Source organism: Molothrus aeneus, chromosome 3, assembly GCF_037042795.1.
Source record: "Molothrus aeneus isolate 106 chromosome 3, BPBGC_Maene_1.0, whole genome shotgun sequence".
NCBI classification, from domain to species: domain Eukaryota; kingdom Metazoa; phylum Chordata; class Aves; order Passeriformes; family Icteridae; genus Molothrus; species Molothrus aeneus.
In genome coordinates this window covers 5743016-5763750 of record NC_089648.1, presented here as the reverse complement: position 1 = coordinate 5763750, position 20735 = coordinate 5743016, and the positions used below count along the sequence as shown (strand labels likewise).

Sequence of the window (20735 nt, the reverse complement as noted above, 5' to 3'; positions counted from 1 at the left end):
CAGGTAACGGCAGTTCAAGGTACCTTTTGCTTCTGCTTAGAACAAGCTGCTTGCAGAACATTCTGGCAACACACACAAGTATCAAAGCAAGGTATTTCAGGTTTTACACACAACACAAAACTACAATTGCTACAGTATTTAACGCACACCAGTAGGAAAAGTTCCTAAGAAATACATGTGTAGTTTTTGTGCCATGGGATAGGTAATGGCTATTTCGCAGAAATAGATCCAACTGGCTCCATTGGAGCAGCAGTATAAATATTCAAAATAGAAGAAATAATAGGCCCTGATATGAAACTTCTTTTATTCCTTCCCCTTATCAGCAAGAACACACTCTGCTTAGGAGCAACTGCATCTTGCTATGAAGTGAAGCTGCGTGTTTGTGGGGTGGCTTTAGTGACACGTGCCACATCGTTGCAATCATCATTTGATTTACAGAAGTATTTTAGGCATTTTAGTGGTTGCTATTATTATTATTCATCTCATAAACAACAACAACAAAAGAAACAAAAACCCAGCAACAGAAAGGTACAGTGGGCTTCCTAACACAAGAGGATGTCACGTGGGCACAGCTGTGAGAAGGCTGCTCAAACCTCAGCTGCAGAGCTCAACAAGCAGCATCCCAATTGCTTTCCAGGATGAAAACTGGCAATGCAGGCATGTCATCCACTCTCTCTGCTGTCTGTCCCTGGACCCTTTCTTCTTCTTCTTGCCAGGGATCCACAGGCACATGTTGTTCCCTGAGCGAGGCCAGTGGGACGTGGCTTTTTCCACAGGACTTCGCTGCCACACACAGTGCAAGAGCTGCCAGTGCCTCCCCGTGTTTGGTGTAACAAACAAAGAAAACCAGCTGCTCAGCTGAAGGGAAACCACAGGGTGTAAATATTTTCATTTACCACATTTTGCCCAAAGAAAATCAGATCGAAAAAAATCAATTCCAAAAGTGCAAATGAAAAAAAAATTGGCTTTTCATCTGTGAACACAACATGGCTCTCTTCTTTTTTCTTTTAAACTGGAGCGCTTTCTTTTCCTGCTATAGTTTAGGGTTTGGTGTTTCGGGTTTTTTTCCTTTCTTTCTGTTATGTAGGGTTTGCTGTACCTTTACCATTATTTGCCACTGTTTGTACCATAGACAAAAACATTCACCTAGCTGGTAGTCTCTTAATACATTTCATAGCAGAACATATACAAGAGGATCAGAAGTGATCAGTGCTTAAAGTAAATACAAGAACTGCAGTGGCAAGAACACACAGTATCAATACATACAAATGAAGCAGTGATGGTGTTTCTCAGGGGTGGAATCTGCCTGCATATTAATACAGAATTATACAAAATCTAGCAGGGATATTTGAACAATGAATAGCTAAACTTCCACAATAACTTAAGATCTGTGAGTGAGTCTGCATTGAAGATATTCCACATTTTAAAATGTGCCATCTCTGTCTGTGTCTTCCTCCCTCCCAAAAGGAGAGGTGATGAATCCACATGATCTGTTATCAGATAAGTTCAACTGCTTAAGACGAAAAATATCTGGCCAGGTCCAGTGTATTCTTTAAAGAATGGCAAATTATGACTTCAGTAACTATGTCTGTGCAAAATATGCCTCTTTCCTCTTAAAGAAACCAGTGTCTGTAACTCATTTAGAAAAGTTTTCACATGTACTTATGTCCTTCTCAGAACAAGTAAGACATGAACTATTGAATCCCCCCAAAACAAGAAATCTGATGAAGCAGAGAAAGTTCTGACCTTCCATTTCCATGTGCAGACCATTAAAAACCAGGCCACCTCCTTGGTAGCCCTTCTGGGCTGGAGATCAAACTATTGCTTGGAAATAACAAACACCCTAGTAATAAAACTCCAACATTCATAGTAAAATGGTAGCAGTGTTTACCCTTTGAATCCACATTTAGCTTGCATTCTTTAACAAACCTGTACAAGGTTAATTATTTATAGTAAAAAGTCATCAGTTTTTTCCTTGACAATCTTCTTTTATCCATTCTTATGCTGAGTACCTTGAATTGCATTTCCATTTTACACTGCCCTGTGGCCTTTGGATTGTTATAGGAGACCCAGCACTCAGGAGGAGAAGATGCAAGAGACGACGTTAATCTCTGGCAAGTAAAAAAAAAAAAAAAAAAAAAAGAACAAAAGCAACACCCCCACCCCCAAACAAACAAAAAAAAAACCTGCAAACCCGAAACTAAAAGCTAAAAACAAACAAAAAACACTCCCCACAACCAAAAAAAAAATTATTCTCCTTGAAAGTCAGCCTCCATACGACGTACCCTCTCCTGCATTGTAGCAATAGTCTTAAGTCATAAATTAATTAGTCTTCCATCAAATAACTTAAAAAAAGAAGGAATTGTAGCAGACCAGTTTTGACTGGCTTAACGCCAGTTAGCAGCCAGTTCATCTTGAGTCTCAGTCACACTGTTCAAAAACTGAGCAAGGAAATCACATGGATGTTGAGAAAAAGCTCTTCACATCGATGAAGGATTGTTCCAGGCTGTGGGGGCCAGGGAGAGGGCAAACCTAGACGGGGCCACGGGTCCTATGAACAGTGAACAGGATATAGGTCACGACTTGGAGGTGCACTGCATCCAGGAAATCCAGCCGTGGCTTGTATTGCACAGGTAAAAAGGAAGCTCCTCCCGACAGTCTGCCACCTGGGTTAGTGATCTCTGCACATTGGCAAGTTCACAAAAGTGAAAACATTGAATTCTGTCATGATGGAGAAACACAGGAAGATGCCGTAAAGGGAAAGGCACACACACCCTAGCTTCTTATCCAGTTTCCATTTGTTCATGTGGACACCAAAAACCTACAATAAACACAGAGTAAGCCACCACAGCAGGAACATTTGGAATAAAGTGGTAAATCCCCTCCTCAGCTACAGGAGCCAAAAGAGGGCTGTCCCCTTACTGATGACAATTAGTTGGAAGCAATCACAAACTGCACCAAGTGAGCTGAAAACCACAGCTCAAGTAAATCAGAGCAACAGTCACAAAAGCCACCCTGACTTGCATCACCTCACCTTAGGTTTCTACAATGAATTTAATTTTGGCAAGAACAGTCCCATTTCATTAAATCAGAAACGGATTTAAAGGCTGGGTTCCTTTATTTTTTTTTAACTGAAAATGCTTCACATGCTCCTCTGCATCTCAATCTAGAGCCACACAGTCCAAGACTGCTTGACTTAGCATAGTTTGCTCCCACCAAAGATTAACACCTTGTGTATGTGGGAATTGTGTTGGTGTGCATTGCCCCTCCCATCTCAAGATTTGAAGATGTCACATCATTCCTCTTCTATCATTTCTGGGAAAGGTCAGGGAACACCAAGTACTGATTTCAACAGAAACACTGTCAGGCACATTTTTCTGGACTGTGCTGTGATTCAGAAGGATCCTAGAGAGGGCCAAGAAACCTGCTCAGCATTTTGTCTGCTTGTGTCACAGGACAGTGGATCTCATCATGCATCAAAGGATCTGCTTCAGCTCTAGCACAGAAATTCCTAATGGCTCCTCCCATGGAAAACACACAGGCAGGAGTGTCAACCCGTGGGAGTGACAGCTCCTGCAAAGAGCCAAATCAAGGCCTTGGGAAGCTTTTCAAGCAGGGAGCACCCCTACCCCATAACAACAGACTTTGCAACCACCATTTCAGCTGGAGGTGAGAAAGGAGCAGGTGAAGAAAATGTCTATAAAAATCCCTCTTTTGGAAAAGAAGAACAAAAGACTATATACATACTGTGACAAAAACTGATGCCAGCAGGAGACCAACAGAATATATAAGTCCTCTGCTGTTTAACCGAATCTGTAAAAGAAGGAAGTTTATCAAACCATCTCACAATTTCAAACAATATTCCTCTCTGCTTATATTTCCACAATCCTAAACTGCTGAGCTGCTAAACAGTGGCTTGCAAGCTGTAAATGCCAAGTCAGACCATTACATGGCAGATAACTTTGTCTTCTCCCTATTTTGCCAAAGAAGGAGTGTTATTAGAGGAGCATCCTTAGGACCTGACAACATTTCACAGTGTTCCATGTGAGCTTTGCTATCCCTTGTACTATTATATCATGACATTTTCTAACTCCTGTAGAGTCCTGTAAGAACAAACAGGGGAAAGGAAATTTTGCATTCAGTCACCAGTTAAGGCTTCACAGTAGGAGAAAATAAACAAGGACACACACAAGCACCTGATTTCTTCCCCACTCTCACCTTATTTCTTCTCTAATCTTACTCCTCTTGGTGAAGGGAACAAGTCAGTAATCTCAAAACCAGAGCCTCAGGTGCTGAAAAATTGTCAGTATCAATGCATCATGGCACACTAGCATAGGCTGGACATGATTTAGCACTGAGGCAGATCAGACAAGGAGAAACCTTCCTGCCTGCAGGGCTGTGTAGCAGGCACATCACAGGCTCTGGTGCAAGCTGTCTTCATGGCAGAGCCCCAGTTACAGTCACTGTCCATGAGAAGAACTGAGATGCAGGTGCATGAAGCTGGGAAGCCATTAAACTGCCACTTTTAGAGGCTTTGAGCCTAACCTAATGAAGTCACCTTTAAGGCCCAAATACTTTTTAAAAAGTGATTTTTGTGAGACACAAACCTAATGTTATAAAGGAAGGCTACAGGGAGTAAAGCCATCTCTCCAATCCTGCTCCTCAGCTAGAATCACACTTCTCTTTGGCTTCCCATCCTTCTCTTGGGGAACTTAATTATCCTTTTGGCATTTTTAAATGACCTCAGACAGCACCATCAGGGCAGCACTCAGTGGAGTCTCTCAAGGCACTTCTCCAGGAGCTACTGTGTGGAGGGGACATCCTTCTAGGAAGGGTTGGCTTCTCAGTGCTCCCATCCTTCCAGTTAGATTATAAAGAATCCAAATTGCAAGTGAAGTGGGTATTGCTAATGTGTCAAGCAGCACTACAATTTTAAGATTGCAGGAATACAGATACACTTGTATCATTGTGCACCAGAGCCAGGAAATCCTTTTCACCCCACTATTGCTCCTAAATCCAGAATAATGATTTAGGTTCCCTCCCCAGGGACCACTGGGGGAAAGGCAGAAAGGATGATCAGTCCTGACACTTGGGAACTCTCACCTGCCCTGCTCTCTGCACACCCAGGATCTTCTAAGCCAATCCATGCTGCCTGAGCTGTGCTGTTCCCTGTACACATCCTAAAACACCAGCTCACACAAATGGCACCCTTCCCTTCCCTACTGATTGCTGACACCATAAAAAAGGCTACAACCATGATGATCACTTTGTCTGAAAGGTAATGGAGGATTTCTTTAGGATGAATGTGCTGTAAGGGACAGCAGGACCATTACATTCTTATGGCCATTACATCTTATATACAATATTCTCATCAGACTGCTCAAAGAAATGGAGGATTTGGATTACTTCAGGGCATGAAGACTGATTTTGGGACTGTCTGCCTAACTGAAGATGAAAAATGTCATGATCCCACTGCTAATGTAAACTTCAGAAATGGACCAGCCCTCTTGGCTTCGGTCATTCCTGTGCATCCACTCCTCCTCTCTTGCTTTCCACCCATCAGAATGGCCCACATGTAACAGTTAACCTGCATTTCCATTATTATACAGTTCAAAAAGGCCCTACACTGACTCTGTGTACTGAAACTAAAATACACATTTAAAGCTGCCTTCCCTGCTATATCCCAAATGAACAGCAGCTGGCTAAGAAAGAGATAATATTTACAATAAATTCCTGTCTGGATTTTGGTCAGGAATTTTGTTTGACTAGTGCAAATATTTTTTAAAGCTGTCAGTGTAAAATGTATCAATTGGAAAGGGATCTACAGAAAAAGGAAGCAAATGAAGAAGATGGAATTATTTTATCATGGAAAATGTCTGAATTTAACCTAAAGTGCAAAAATTTAACCTTAATGCTGCTTCTCAGTTACAACTTCACGCTCCATAAAACCAGCAGAGCATTCCAAAGGCCTCTGTGTCTAATTTGCTGAGGACAGTGCTTCAAAAAAAGAGATGTTTGGTGCTGCTTTCTTCAGACTATCTACAAGGCTCTTCCTTGGAGGTCATTTAGGGGAATAAAAGATGCCATTAGGGATAATTCAAAAGCAGAAAATGTATGCTAATTATTTACAGCAGCTTTACCAATGTAAGAGCCACACACACCATGCTGTTCCTGTGTGGGCCAAGCAGATGTGGCAGCCCCTTCTGCAGTGTGAGCACCACTTGTTCCAGCTGTCCTTCTGTTATTTCCTATTTGCTTCTCAATTGTTTTATAGCCCTTTTCACAATATGGTTTCTGTCCTTTTCTACCTGCTCCATGGCAGAGAGGGGCCACGCATACATCACCTCCTGAGCCTCAGTAGAAGCATCTGGAATTCTTCACACCTTTCCCAGTACTTTGAGCTCACCAGGAATATTTTTTTTACTCAAATAGTTGCACTTTTTCTTCCAGAAATTCCAGCTGTAATGTGTATCTAGTTCAGCCAAATGAGCTTCCTGACAAACCCTTTCTTTTCCTGAATTTGACTTTGGAATACCCGCTGCTGTTTCACAAATTTCCCATGAGTCTACAGCTCTGGAAATACAGATTTAACTGATTCCACTCCTATGGTAATCACCAGCCTACCCCATTTCTTATCATGACTTTTAACTAAGAGCACAGAAGCCCAGAAGATTCTGAAATTTGAAACAGAAGCTTAAGAAAAATGTGTCCCTGATCTGTCAAATTAGGGCAGAAATAGTCAAGCAGCCCTCTCATGAGACGAGTGGCATTTCCTGCAAGAGGCAACAGAATACATTTCCTTGGGATATGTGAAAATGTGCAAGCTCAGGGAAAACAAGGGCAGCAAAACATTCAAAACTCACAGTAAGGGAGGAGATAATTTCAGGTTTTGGCAAAGACTGGAAAATGAGTCTCAGCTGGAGTCCTTTTAATTGTATAAGGAAAAGTCCAGTCCCCTGTTCATTTAAGAATAGGAAGTGCCTCTTCCCCAGGAGAGAACAGGCTGCAGAAGAAGCACTCCCTCATGCTGCAAGGAGGAAAAATTAGTATTCCCAAACTCCCCTTTGAGAACTGGCTTGTGTGTAGGGGCTGAAGCAAGGCAGAAGAATGCTGTTCTGGCTGATCATGCACAGAAGGTTTGCACATTCACAGCCTCCTCTGTCAGAGTTTGAGGGGGGGCCACCTCCCTGCTGCTTGTGCAGCAAATGCAAAGAGGCTGCCACCAGCTCCAGCCATTCCCATGCTGCTGTGGTAACCAAGGCTGAAGCCAAACAGCAGAGGAAAAACAATGGATATAAAAGTTATTCTATTCTTAAGTTCTTTGCTGGCAGCTGCTTAAGGGAAAAAAAGGAGCCATTGCCAAAACCTACACTGGTTTCGCTTCAGGGCCTTAATATGACAGAAATTACCCCAGTAAGGAATTTCAGAAGGGCTATGCTTTGTTTCCAGTCCCTCAGCTGAAAAAGCTGCAGGTCTTCTGTATGTCTGGGTATCCTTCTCCTTCAGTGTCTCTCCCTGGCAATGGAAATACAGTCTAGATCCAGCATTCCTGAGGTCTTGCCATGAGACAGCAGTCTAAGCAAACTGGAACTTCAAACATTGATGCATTGCCGCATGTTTAAATGGAATTTCCTTCTCAAACCTGTTTTTAGACCTCTAAGAAAGTGTTCCTGTTTTGCTCCATATCACAAAATTCATTTTGCAGAGGGTACACACCTGGAATGCTGCACATGACCACTCACATTATCATGCAGGAGGTGCAGGAGCTATAGCTGGAGAGAACTCCTGTAATGACAGGAGGATTGGCAGGGACAATATTGCTCTACTACAGCATAATCATCTCAATAATCTCTCTGCCACAAAGCCAGGGAGCCAGCTTTGTCCCAACAAACAGTGCCTTGGAATTTAACCAATGAAAATCAACTGGTCAGCAAGGAGCAGAGCAGTGTGGCTTCCCATCTCCATCTGTGCTTTGCAAGCATTTGCTTCCCTCTGGATCCTCTGATGCCTAAATATGATGGGATTATTTCTGCTGTCTCAAGCTGCTTGTTTGGGTAGAAACAGTATCAGGTCTCTCAGACTGTCAAACTTTGCTGAAACTGCCTGAAGTTATCAGGCAAAGGAGCACATTGGACTGACACGATTATACTCCCAAATGCTGACGTGATCAAATCGACCTGGCTCTTTATCCTTAGGCTAAAATTCCTGTTCTCTGAAATACTGCTGGATGATGTCTGGTTTACATGCAAAACAAAATATTCCAGAGGAAAGCAACTGGATAGAAAATAAGGAGGAAAAATCCTTCCACTCTGCATATGCCAGGTGCACTGGGGAAGGATGCTTACTGGACTACAGAGTCAGCAACGTGTCCAGGACTCAATGCTGGAAGAGAGGAGAGAGTGAATATGTCAAAGGACTCTCAAGGTCCAGAGGGATGCTGCTTTTGCTCCAAAAGCCCTGCTGGCCTGCCAGATTAGCTGTGTACACAACAGAAGGGGAGAGCTGCTGCAAGAGGATGGCCAAGTGAGCAGTGGAGGTGGAAGCTCCAGTGGGAAGCAGAGGAAGGCAGAGTTAGTATCTGGACATTAATGAGGGTTCAGAAACAAGGACCCTTGAAATAATAAACATATGGTTGGGTTAAAGACAGGGCAATGTAAAAACAGAAGGGATCTGATGTGGAAAGTTTAATCCTGAACAGATCTGCCTTTTCATGGAAAAAGGGTTGGTGGCTTGGTCCAAGCCAGGAATTCTGGAACTGACACTTGAGCTGAAGGCAGAGGGTGAGGCACTTGCAGTGTAACCACATCCTAGGGGAAGATGTTTCATTTAAAGCAGGAACACAGAAGGAAAACCTCCTTCTCTAGACAGATGCTTCCAAGATGCAGCTTGAGAATCGTAAGATGGTTTTCCTCTCCCTTCTTGTAATAAGGAAGGCAGAATAAAATAAACACTAAGCTGAAGCATAAACTGACAACAGGGCTGGGGAAGCAGCAGTCAGAAGAGAGGCACTCAATCAAAATGTGATTTAGACACAGGACGTGTCTCCAGGGATTCACAGCTTATTTCCAGTTCTGGAATTCACCTACTGTGACTCCAGCAAGCCCATTTGTCTCTCTGACAGGTCCCCCTCCTGCTCTTTTCCTGACTCATTCTGTTAGATCACAAAGCTGCCTTTTCCCCACTCAGACACTATCCCATGGAGTAAGCTTGTTTAAACAAAAAGTCAATTCCACATGAAGCCACTTACCAAGAGGAGATACTACAGAGACACATTTGGGTCCTGCCAAACACCAAAGGAGCAGTACTAAACCCTGTACAATTAGCCCAGAAATCACCTAGCACTTCTGACTCCCAGTGATATTCAGTGGACAACCAGGCTGGCCTGAGCCCACGAGCCCCAGTGCAGTTAGCAGGGCCTGCTCATGCAAGCAGCCCAAGGCTCAGCCTGACAGACCTCAGGAGCTGGAGCTCCACATCTGCTGCCCCCTCTGACCTGGGTGCCAGGGATGATGGCCACACTCCTGGAATAACAACCAGCATCTTGGAGCTCTAGGCACTGTCACCAAGGTACACCTGACCCAGCTAATGCCAGCCTTTGCTAGCAAGGTAGTAATACTTCAAAAATTAATTACTAATAACAGGGTGAGGAAGGGGGGCTTGCTTTGTTTTAAAGTCCAATTACCCAAGAATTTGGAGAGAAATCGAGGAACAGCAAGTGAAAACTGAGGAAACTCTCTTTTGCTAATTGTGGGGCAGTTTCCAAGACTGCCTTTTCTAACCATGTGATCACACTGTACAATGGACATTTTGGGTATGCAAAACAGTAGTGATACTGTTATGCCTCCATGAAAGCTAGCTGCTTCTGTTCAGCCTCTTCTTTTCATCCTTTTTCACAAAAATATAGATGAGCTACAGATAAATTGCTCATTAAAGAAGGGGATTTTATTCCTACAGCACTACTTCCTCGTGGCACTCCTATATCCAAGAAGAGGGAAGATGTGAGGAACTAAAGGCTGGTCAGCCTGACCTTGATCCCTGGGAAGATGACAGAGCACATGATCATGGGAACCACTTCTAAATACACAAAGGACAGACATGCTAATTTATGGAGGGGAAATCCCTCTGACCCTGCCTGACAGCCTTGTAGGATGAGGGGGGACTTGCTGGGTGAGGGGAGAGCAACAGACATTGTTTATGTTGACTTTAGCAGGGCTTCTGGCATTCTCTCAAACATCCTCAGAGACAAACAGAGGAAGAACAGTCTAGAAAAGTGGCCAGTGGAATGGCCTGATAAGCAGCCAAAGCACTGTGCTCCAAGGCCAGCTGGGGGTCAGTCACTAGGGCCTTACCCCAGGGGTCAGGACTGCTTGGTGCCTTTTTTAATGAACTGGATGATGGGGAGAGAGATTTTAGTGCCTTTTTAAATGAACTGGGTGATGAGGAGAGAGCAGACGCAGCAAGTTCACAGTCCATATGAAACCAAGGAAGGTGGCTCATGCTCTGGAGGACTGTGCTGCCATATAGAGGGAGCTGGACAGGCTGGAAAAATGTGCAGGCAGCAAACTCACAAAGGGAAATGAAAAGCCCTGCACTTGGGAAGGAATAACTCCACAGATCAGCTGGAAAGCAGCTTGGCCAAGAAAGACCTGTTGATCCTGGTGGACACCAAGCTGAAGTCAACAATGCACCCCTCTGCCATGGAGCATCAACAGCATCCTGGGCTACATCAGGAGAAGAGTTGCCAGTAGGGAGAGGAAGATGATCCTTCTCTGCTCACATTGGTCCAGCTCTGGGCTCCTCAATACAAGGAAGATATGGACTTGGAGCAAGTCCAGTGAAGGACCACAAGGAAGATTTAAGGGATGGCAGCATCTGACATACAGAGAGGCTCAAAGAGCTGTGACTGTTCAGCCTAGAGAAGAGAAGATTCAGATTCAGGGGGATCTTAGACATGTGCATGAATACCTGGTGGGAGAACACAGAGAAGGTGCAGCCAGACTCTCCTGAGTGATATCCATTGAAAGGACAAGAGGAACCACACTATTTTAAATGCAGAGATATATGAATGCTTTTGACTGTTGAGAGTGGTTAAAAATCAAACAGACTGCTGACAGTGGCTGTGCAGACTCCATCCTTGGAGGTACTCAACACCCAACAGGACAAAGTCCTAAGCATTCTGCCCTAGCTGGCCCAGCTTTGAGCAGAGGGCGGGGGACTGGACAATCTCCAGAGCTACTTGTCAAGCTCAGCAGTTCTGTCATTCTCCTGCCTTTTAACTTTGCATTCACTCAGTGACTGTAATCAAGAGTCTTCTCTCTGCCCTACCCTGCTGTCTGTGGGGTCCAGGTAACAGCAACAGCCACAGTGACTTCCCTCTAGAACTCTGTGGCATCTCCTGCTTTTACTTCTCAGAAGGAACCTTGCAGCAGCTCTGGGGCAGAGGTTGGCTCTTATCCTTTAGTTCCCAAGTGATAAAAGTTCATTGGTGTTTGGTAGTTTTGTCTTAAACAGGAAAGCTCTGCAGAGTTTCCTGCTGACGGACACGCTCTGAAACACGCAATTATTTAACAGCTTCCTTCACATTGCAGTGTGTTAACAGTTTAGTAATGCCAGAATTTTTCTTAGCAGAAGCCCTGCAGATCTCATCTACATTTTATATTTCACCTGTGTGTTTATCCCCTCTGCCTTATTAAAAACAGAGTCATTCTTACTTGGAATACATTCAAGAGTATGAAAATCCAGTCCACTCTAGTAAAGCCAGCTTACTCCAGCACAGACTTCTGTCTTCCAGGAAGAAATGGAAGTACTTGTCCTCAAAAGGATGGGAGATGTCCAGTGACAATTAATTTCTACTTCTCCCATATCATAACAGAGAAAATTACTTTTTTTTTCAAATAAAATCCATAGAATTTTGGACTTTTTATTTTCCTAGAGAGATCTGGCTTATTAAAAATGAATAAATAAGTAATAAATAAGTAACAATGATGTGAACAAATGCAGGACTTACATAAGATCCATAATTCACTGCTAGGGTCTGCAAAGCCCATGGAAGGCCTAGGCCAATTAAAATATCAAAAACATTGCTTCCGATGGAGTTGGACACGGCCATATCCCCCATACCTGCAGGAATGGAAACCACAAACACTCAGACATGTCTCAAAAAAGTCCTGCAGCTTTAATCTGAAGTAATCCAGGCAATTTCCCCTGATTAAGGCCAAGATTTGTGGAAGATGCCCCTCACTCCCTCCCTTCCCTTTGCCCCCCATCACACAAGGCCAGCAGGCTTAAAGGGGCTTAATCCAGCTTCGAGGATCATGTGAGAATTCCCCTCTACTAATCCTCTGCTGCTGAGGGGACCTGCTGTGCTGGCTGTGACCTGCCAGTCCTCTGGTGCCATGCTCAGGGGGACTTTTGACCCTTTACTGTGACCATGACACATGAGCTTCTGCACTGGATTAACTGCAAAAGGTCTTTGAGTCATCTCTTCAGCAGCTGCTTATTTCAGTGACAAGCCACTGGTTTTGCTCCCCAGAGCAGTACTGGCTTCTTGCTTTTCCTCTTTACACACCTGCTGCAAGGGCTACAAATATGGGGGAGCTGCTTTCCTTAAAAACAGCAGTATCTTCCAGTCCTTATGACTGTGAAGAAAAGCTGGAAGGTGACCTGAAAGATTCTTATGCCATTAAATAGTTCTATACCACTGATACTCAAATTAAGAAAATTACTGTGGTTATTGATGAAGGCTTGAAGCTGACAATACTGCCAGAACTTGTTCCACACTTCTGTTGAGAACCTGTTAACTGCTTTGCAATAGCAGCACAATTTATTTCCTTCTTCATTCTTGTTTTAAATTCCAGGTTTGTGGAAAGAGCTCTGTATATTCTCCTGCTGAGGAAACATCTGTGCTACCTGAGGAGGAGCAGAATGTCAGGACACAGCTCCACAGCAGGATGCCACCCCTGCAATGACCCACCTTGCCTGGCCACGATCAGGCTGGCCATGCAGTCTGGCACGCTGGTTCCTGCTGCCAGGAAAGTGATGCCCATGATCACGTCTGGAATTCCCAGTGTGTACCCAATGATTGTCACCTAAGGAGAGCATGAAAGAAACTGTCAAGCTGTTTACAAGAATTAAGAGCTGACACCAACTTGGCCCAAATCTGCAAGATGCTGAGACAGAGAGTATCTCTCAGTGCAAACTCACACTTCCTTTAAACCAAGGCAGTTACAGGCTTTGTTGGTATATTCATCAACTGGCAGGGCATGGCACTCACCTGCTGTGTACCCTCTCAGGTTAGCTGTTCCATACATTTCCTCCACAGTTTTCCTGATACTAATCTGGAAAAGAGACTGTATGGTGGCTCACTACCCTGGGTAGCTGTCTCCTGATCTTGGATGAAGTTTGTAAACATTATTATATACAAATACTAGCTTGGATGAGGTTTGTAAACATTGTTGTACACAAATACCAGCTAAGCAGACACAAAACCACCCTATGGCTCTAGTTCTGCAGGAATTTGACTGAATGTCATGCTATTGTTCATGCTAAGTTCAAAGTGTTATCATTCACAACTCCATGTCTCTTGAGCTTGCTTGCTCCAAGAGAATGAAAAGTTGTTGTGGCCACATTGTCACTCAGCACCCCTCACACTACCCTGCAGGACTAGGAGATGTTCCACTGTGCAGCTGTAATTGTTGCCCAAGGTAAAGAATCTGGATGAAATGCCAGCTCTAAATCAAAGGCCATGGCTACTGGCCCCTAATTTTCTTCTCTGAGTGTGGACAGGTCCAAAAGAAATAGAAGCAAACCTAGGGTCCCTCACCTGAAAATTCAGGTGTGCAGAACTTCCTATGCATTTCTCTAGACTGCCAAACCCCCTCCTGCTGCTGCTTCTCTCAGGCAGTGGTTTCTGGGTTAGTTGGTACGTACCATCCACACCATCATGTAAGAAAAAGCTGCAATCCACAGGGTAGAAGAAGCAAAGGTGACCATGAACCATTTTTCCAAGTGGGGTTTGTTGCAGTTGGGCACTGTGAAGTACAGGACAAAACTCAAGGGCCATGTGAAGACCCACTTCAACATTTCTATCTTGCCAGCTGCCAAACAACAAAACAAAGGGAAACAATCACATTTCAGAATGTTATTATTTTGTTAGCATGTGCAAACAAGATGCCAGGGACACCTCAGCCTGTTATGCCAACATGCCATTCCTTGTTCAGAAGATAATGATGTGATGGCAGACAGGAGGGCAGAGACAGGCACAGGGGTATGAAGGGACTCCCTCAGAGTTTAAGTAATGGGTCAGATCACATGTGCACCCTAGTCAAGTTCTTACAAACCCACATAAAATGCAAGTCCAAGAAAGAGATCTGATTCACCTTCAATCACCTAATGGGAGGGTACAGAAAAAATGGAGGCAGGCCCTTCACAAGGGAATTACAAAATTCCTTGCACAAGGGAATTACAAAAGCCAATGGACTCAACTTCCAATAAGGGAAATTCAGAATGGATAGTACATTGAGTTGTGAATTTTCTCTTTTTTTCCTACTGGGGTGGGGGGAGGCAGCAGTTGGTCAAACACTGGAACAGGTACCCAAAAGTCTGTGGGATGTCCATCCTTGTAGATAATAAAACTCAAGTGGACACAGGCTTGGAGGAGGACCTGCTCTGAGCAGGGGGTGGAACCAGAGATCTCCAGAGGTCCAGCCTTTCACATACTATGAAAGTCCATAGGACATCTAAACTTTAAGGCTCAGGTCTTTTCCTCACTCAAACTACAGAAATGCTGTTTGAGTGAGACCTGAACAGGAGTTCCCAAAATTGTATCTAGACTGTGAAGGGCAGAACCACTCCCTACGGTATTCCAGCTCATCTGCAACACAGCAAATCCTTCCAGCTATGACAACTGTGACTCAAAGGCAGGACAGGGATACATTATGAGCACCCCAGGACCAGAGCCCTGATGTGGTAAGAAGCACTAGGCTAAAAGGAGATCTCCATCCTGCAGGTGCAGTGCTCAGCAGCCTGAGGCACACGTGGGTCCTCACTCTGACCTTCACTCAGGCTCCTTGCCAGCAGCCCAGCCACCCTCAGCTTCCTCCACAGTGAGCAGAGATCCATCTCTCCAGGGGGTGAGCCATGTTCTGGGGGCAGAACCCACCCTGTGGAGATTGCTGTGTCTCCCCTGTAACTGCAACAGCAGCTGGTAATTATTCCAATAAGCAGCACAGGGCCAATGCAGGAGCTGCAGCAGAGGTGTGCCCAACCCCAGGAGTCTGCACCCTGAGAGGTTCCTGCTGCTTCCCAGTCCCCCATCTCTTTTACATGTGGCCATGAGCCTCACTGCCGAGTGAAAGCTGATGGAAGCCCTCAGAGACGCTTCCACCTCTACATCCACCCGCAATGCTTTCCACCATATCCAAACAAACACCACACAAACGCGGGAGAGCTTCTTACTGGGGAGGTCAAAAGGCGTGTAGGGCCCTTCATGGTCGTCATCATCATCATCATCATCATCATCCTCCTCCTCCTCGTCGTTCTCGTTGTTCTCGTTGTCCTCGTTCTCGTTCTCGTTGCGGGCCTCGGCCGCGTCCTCGTCGCGCCGCGTGCCGTTCACGCCACGCTCAGCAGAGTTGCTGGGGCCTGTTCCATTCTCCACCACGTGCTTGATGGGGATTTTGATGGCTACCTCTGACTCCCCGTTGGTGTAAGTCCTGCTGTTGATCAGCCTCTGTCTCTGTAAAGAAAGGCAGCCTTGCTGAAAAGTAAGACTTTTTTAAATTTGAGCGTTTTTTTAAGCAAAAAGTAAGGAACAGAGAAAGAGAGGTGTGCAGAAGTCTTTAAAAATTGATCTTTAAAAGGAAAAGAATAATTTTCAACAAGTACAACATGATGCTTGCTTGCAGACCACTAGAAAAATCTCACATGTACAACTTTTACAAGAGGAGGTCCAGTGGCTGTAGAATTGACTCCAGGAGTACTGCAAGACACGCTGAGTGCAGTCTCGGGGTAGTAACATATTATCAAACAGATCTGTGCAGAGGGCACCTCCTGTGAGCAACAGCTACATGTAATATAACACCATAACAACCCCTGCTAAAATTTCCATGGGCACAGAGAGCAAAGGACATTTAGTGAAGTCAGTGCCAGAAGGATAAAATCTCAGAGAGCGCTATCAGGGATCCAGAAGAAACACCAGAGTTGCCATTTCAAGCTAAATACTGCTACAGGAAAATGCAAATTCAGGAGGAGCAGGGCAGGTGGGGGGGGAGGAGATAAAAGACACACCTCATTGATTAACATGCGGCTGGCCATGGAGAGACGTGTTTTGGGAGGGAAATGGCTGGTTATCATGATCCGGAGCCCAGCCTCGGAAAATGAAAGCTGGTGTGGGTAGGCAGAGAGCAGCTCATCAACCATGATCACTGAGGCTTTTCGGTGGAAATTTCCTGCAGCCAAGGAACAAAAACAAATTGAAGCCTTCTTCCAGCAGTCTCCCTCTCTGCTCTATGTGGCTCTAAGAAGAATGAACCCATAGGTTCCAGAAGTTCTCTGTAAGAACCATTCCTTCAGCTACACCATTCAAAACAGGCTTCATCTGTCCTTAATTTCTGCCTTCTACACACCTTATATTCCTGTTTTTAAATAAATTGTCAACATAGTATGACCGCTCATGCTCCTTACAGAGAACTACATCAGCTCAGCACACTTCATCACAGGCCTGTGATAGGCACACCACTGCTTCCACAGCAGCTATCCCACCCAGGCAGCTACTTCCAGTTGCAACCTGCACTTCTGTGAGGATATTGTGCTCATCATCCACTGCTGTGCTCCTGCAAGGTACCAATACAAATGAAAAGAACATTCCTCCACCCTGGGCTTGCAGCTCATGGCTGGGAACTGCCACCAAATCCAGCAGCAACTGCAAGTGCCAGAGCAATCCACAGCGTGGGAGCAAAGGGACAGGAGACAGAGGCTGGTCCCTGGATCGTGCTCCACCTGGAGCACAGTGCCGATGCCCACTGCCTCTGGGGATCATCCTTCCTTCACCTGGATGACACCTTGGGCTCTGAATTCTGTGCATGGACTGGGACTTGGCAGCAGGGAAACCTGAGGCCTTCTCCAACACAATTCTCCACAGGTTTATTAAAACCAGTGTTAAACACCTGGCAAATGTTTTGTGGCATTACCATTTTTAACCATCACTGTTAGTCTTACACAAGACTATCTCCTCAGCCTTTATGTTACTTTTTTTTTTGCCTACTGAGGCTTTCATGGAGTACAGTAGATATGTGAGCTCCTCCATATTAAAAAAATAAAACCACAAACCAACAACAAAAACCAACCACAAAGCTTTTCCTTGTGAGTTTTTCCACACTGGCACTTGTCGAATGGCACCTGGAAAAACTGCCAAACACAGAAATCTTTCTGTTTCAGACTTTTTGGTCCTCTGTTCAGAAAAGGTTTCAGAAAAGGCCTCAGAAGTCTGAAACCCCCAGGCACCCCATTGCAACAGGTGCTGTTGGTGGCCCTGTACCCCTGGCTGGGACACAAAGCAGCACCACTTGCCCCTCCAGGCTTGCTGTGGCCCAGTCCCCAGGAAATACAGGAACAATCTGCAAGAAGATGAAGCAACCCTTTCATCTTCCTTCCTGGGCCAGTGTGAGTAACCACAAGTGTCCAAATCAAAAAGTTATCAGCAGAGTATGCTAAAAACCCATTGTGGGAACATTTAAACCAAATCCCACTGGGTAAAGTTGGATGTGCAAGGCCTGAGTTTGTGCTCACTGAGGTTTCCCAATCCAGATTTCATGGTACAGAATTGCCAGCGTAGTTCTGCTGTGGAGAGCTCCAGGCAACAGAGAGCTGTCCCCAAAAAAGCAGCTTCTCCAAATCAGAGTGCACAGCACTGCTGACAGCCTTCCCTCTGCAACAGGCCTGGAACTGAGAGCTGGCAGACTCGTCTGCTGCTGCAAATAAACCTCACTACATTTCATGCTTAACTGCTTGCTGGATACAGACTGTGCCTCTCAAGCCCCATTTGCAGGAAAAGAAACCTATTTTTGGGTGGTTGGTTGGTTGGTTGGTTGGGGTTTTTTGAAAAACTAGCTAAACAAAAGAGGCAGCCCATCTGTGGTCAGAGACCAGGACTGATTTTGACAAGATGGAGCTTCTTCTCAGGCTAAGTCAGTGCCTCAGGAAAAGGGGAGGTGTTATTCCTGAGAACAGGTACATATACATCCCAAACAGATACTGCACATGCTTGCTGTCTGCTTTAACGACAAAATAAATCCACTGTGAATAGAGTTTAGGACATCCCTGCAAATGCAGACATTGAACAACTGCTGCTGAGCTAAGGGATGGGGGAATTTTTTTTTAAGCTGAAGAAATACAACCATTTTTATACATGATCATGACTAAAGTCAAACTGGATCAGGTGTCAGCCAAAGTGAAACACCCTTAAAGACCACTCACATGGAAAAGTTGTGCATGGTAAAGCCAGCATGTGCAGTAAGAGCACAGTACCCAGACCCACAGAGAGTGCCCACTCTCCTCTCATTGGGGATAAGTGTACACTGGTCTAAGTAGGGCCTTTTTTCTTGCTCAGTTGATGTCCCTTTGGAGTGGAGTTAAATTTAACTGGACATGTTACTTCAGTGCAGAGTAACAGCATCCACAGGAGGAATTAAAGGCTGTAACAGGCCAGATAAGCAGCCCCTGGGCTTCAAGGAGTCCTTGCAGCCAAGCAACTTGTCCAGCAGCAAGAATCAGCCACAAGAGGCCTCAGCCACCTCCAGTAGCATAGGCTGTGGTGGCTGGGATCACCACACCGTGTCCCCCATCTGGGAGAGGGGTTCCAAAAGGACCACCTGCCCACTCCTGTTTCATGGCTTACAAGAGAGCAGCAGTTCCCCCCGTGTGAGCAGGGAGAGAACACCCAGAATGATGCAAGTGACAGGGTGACTTACTGGAACAGTTACCTTTCTTTAGTAACACCACTGTGGCATCACAGTTGCTGTTGTCATCCATCTCTGTGTTACTTGCTAAACCATTCACCATATTTGCAGAGTTTTTTGTCTTCCTCTCAAAGAAGTGATGTATGGTTGAGTTGTACCTGCACAAACGAAACAAACTCAGGATGTACCTTTAATTCTTGACAGTCTTCTTTTCCTAGCCTTGTATCCTGTGCAATACAGCTAAGGGAGGGAAGTAAACTCCTCTGGATATAAGGAGGATCCCAGAGCTGATTGTACATCACACAGTCTCTCTATACCCAGAAGGCTGTGAAAGATAGAACCCATGGATCTTGAATGACATGCATGTTTATATGTTAGGTGTGGTGAATATTCTGTATCATGAGTAATCTTTGCTTGTCATTATCCAAGTATATTTTTTTATCACACAATCACACCTGAGAATCAGCATTATTTTACAGGGAGGACTCAACCCAGAAACACAACACCTTATGCTAAATTCATCTCAGCTTTGGCAGGGGTGGGGAATAATCCTTGCTTCTTGGAGCATCTGGGAGCTGACACAAATATGAGCCAAGGCTCTCCCCATGACACTCAGAGGCAAGGGCAGACCCCTATAAACACCTGGCAGAGGTCCCTAATTAGGCTGACAACCTTTCAAGCTATATCCAAACAGGTCTGAAAAGCCTGTTCACATTACAACATTGTTTTTAGAAAAAAAAAAATGCACACATTACAACTGTCTTGCTGGTCAGTTAAATGTTCCAAGAGTAAAAAGCTACCCTCCATGTCAAAATTTCTAATTAATAGATGAATTCTGACTTGTGTTCCCTTCAGCCAGCCTGAGTGTTTTGCTGTTCTCACTGAGAATTGCTCTCACAATATTACTCTATTCATCATTTCAAAACAAATCTCTAGTCTTACTTGTGGAGACAAGACCACTGGTGTGTTTGGCAGCTGGAAGGTTTTGTTGAATGTTCCAGTTTGAATCTGGGTTTCCTTTCCACTGGCTTTTGAAAACAAGACAGGAGGAGGTGAACAAAACAGCAGAACAGACCAGTTTTACTAGCAAGAACTTGTGTGGAAGAAGTCACACAGGCCAGATGCTCAGAAAATCACTGCTGACTATGCTGTAATTTTATCACTGATCTCCAGGCAAGCAAGAACTGCTGCAGAGCTTTGCTCCCATGAAAAGTGGACTGGAATCTCACTCCTGCTTATTTCCAAGTAGAGATGCTAAAGTGAAGTCAGAAGAGATTGTTTTGGTGGGACTTGCTCTGCCACAGGTTTGCTCTTAGCTTTGGTCAGTTCACACAGGAGGAGATCCATATAGCACAGGTTCACAGGACAGTTTAGGTTGGAAAAAACCTCCACAGTCATCCAGTCCAATGTTAATTTAGCACTGCCGAGCCCACTCCTAAGCCATGTCCCTAAGCACCATATTTGCACATCTTTTAAACCCCTTCAGGAATAGCGATTCCAACACTGGCCTGGGCAGCCTGTTCCTGCAGCTGACAACCTTTTTGGTGAAGAAATTTTCCCTAATAGCCAAGCTAAACCTCCTCTGGCAGAACTGGAGGCTGCTTCTTCCTCTTGTTGTAAGGGCTAGGTAAGGCAAGGAGAGCAAGGAGCCTTAGAAATTAGATAAACTGAGGGCACATTTGACTTACTTCATTATAAAGATGTAGATCACATACATCAGGACTAAGACTAAGGACTCCCACCTGGAAACAAGAGCAACACAAACACATCAGAGCAGGG

General features: G+C 44.8%; 1 protein-coding gene across 2 annotated transcripts in view; it reads right to left on the bottom strand.

Moving 5' to 3' along the window:
• Positions 1–2164: 2164 nt before the first annotated feature.
• The window catches only part of SLC24A3 (solute carrier family 24 member 3), a 99915-nt gene continuing 81344 nt past the window's right edge, over positions 2165–20735 (bottom strand). The window contains exons 9-17 of one of the 2 annotated variants that reach the window (XM_066547751.1): positions 20645–20698; positions 18969–19114; positions 16288–16448; positions 15457–15736; positions 13930–14096; positions 12974–13088; positions 12008–12120; positions 3748–3813; positions 2165–2821 (exon numbers count right to left, since the gene is read on the bottom strand). In XM_066547751.1, the coding sequence (XP_066403848.1) occupies positions 2672–2821; positions 3748–3813; positions 12008–12120; positions 12974–13088; positions 13930–14096; positions 15457–15736; positions 16288–16448; positions 18969–19114; positions 20645–20698 (1252 nt within the window). In that variant the 3' untranslated portion in view covers positions 2165–2671. The remainder of the gene's footprint in view (positions 2822–3747; positions 3814–12007; positions 12121–12973; positions 13089–13929; positions 14097–15456; positions 15737–16287; positions 16449–18968; positions 19115–20644; positions 20699–20735) is intronic. The other variant, XM_066547752.1, reaches the window with a different exon arrangement.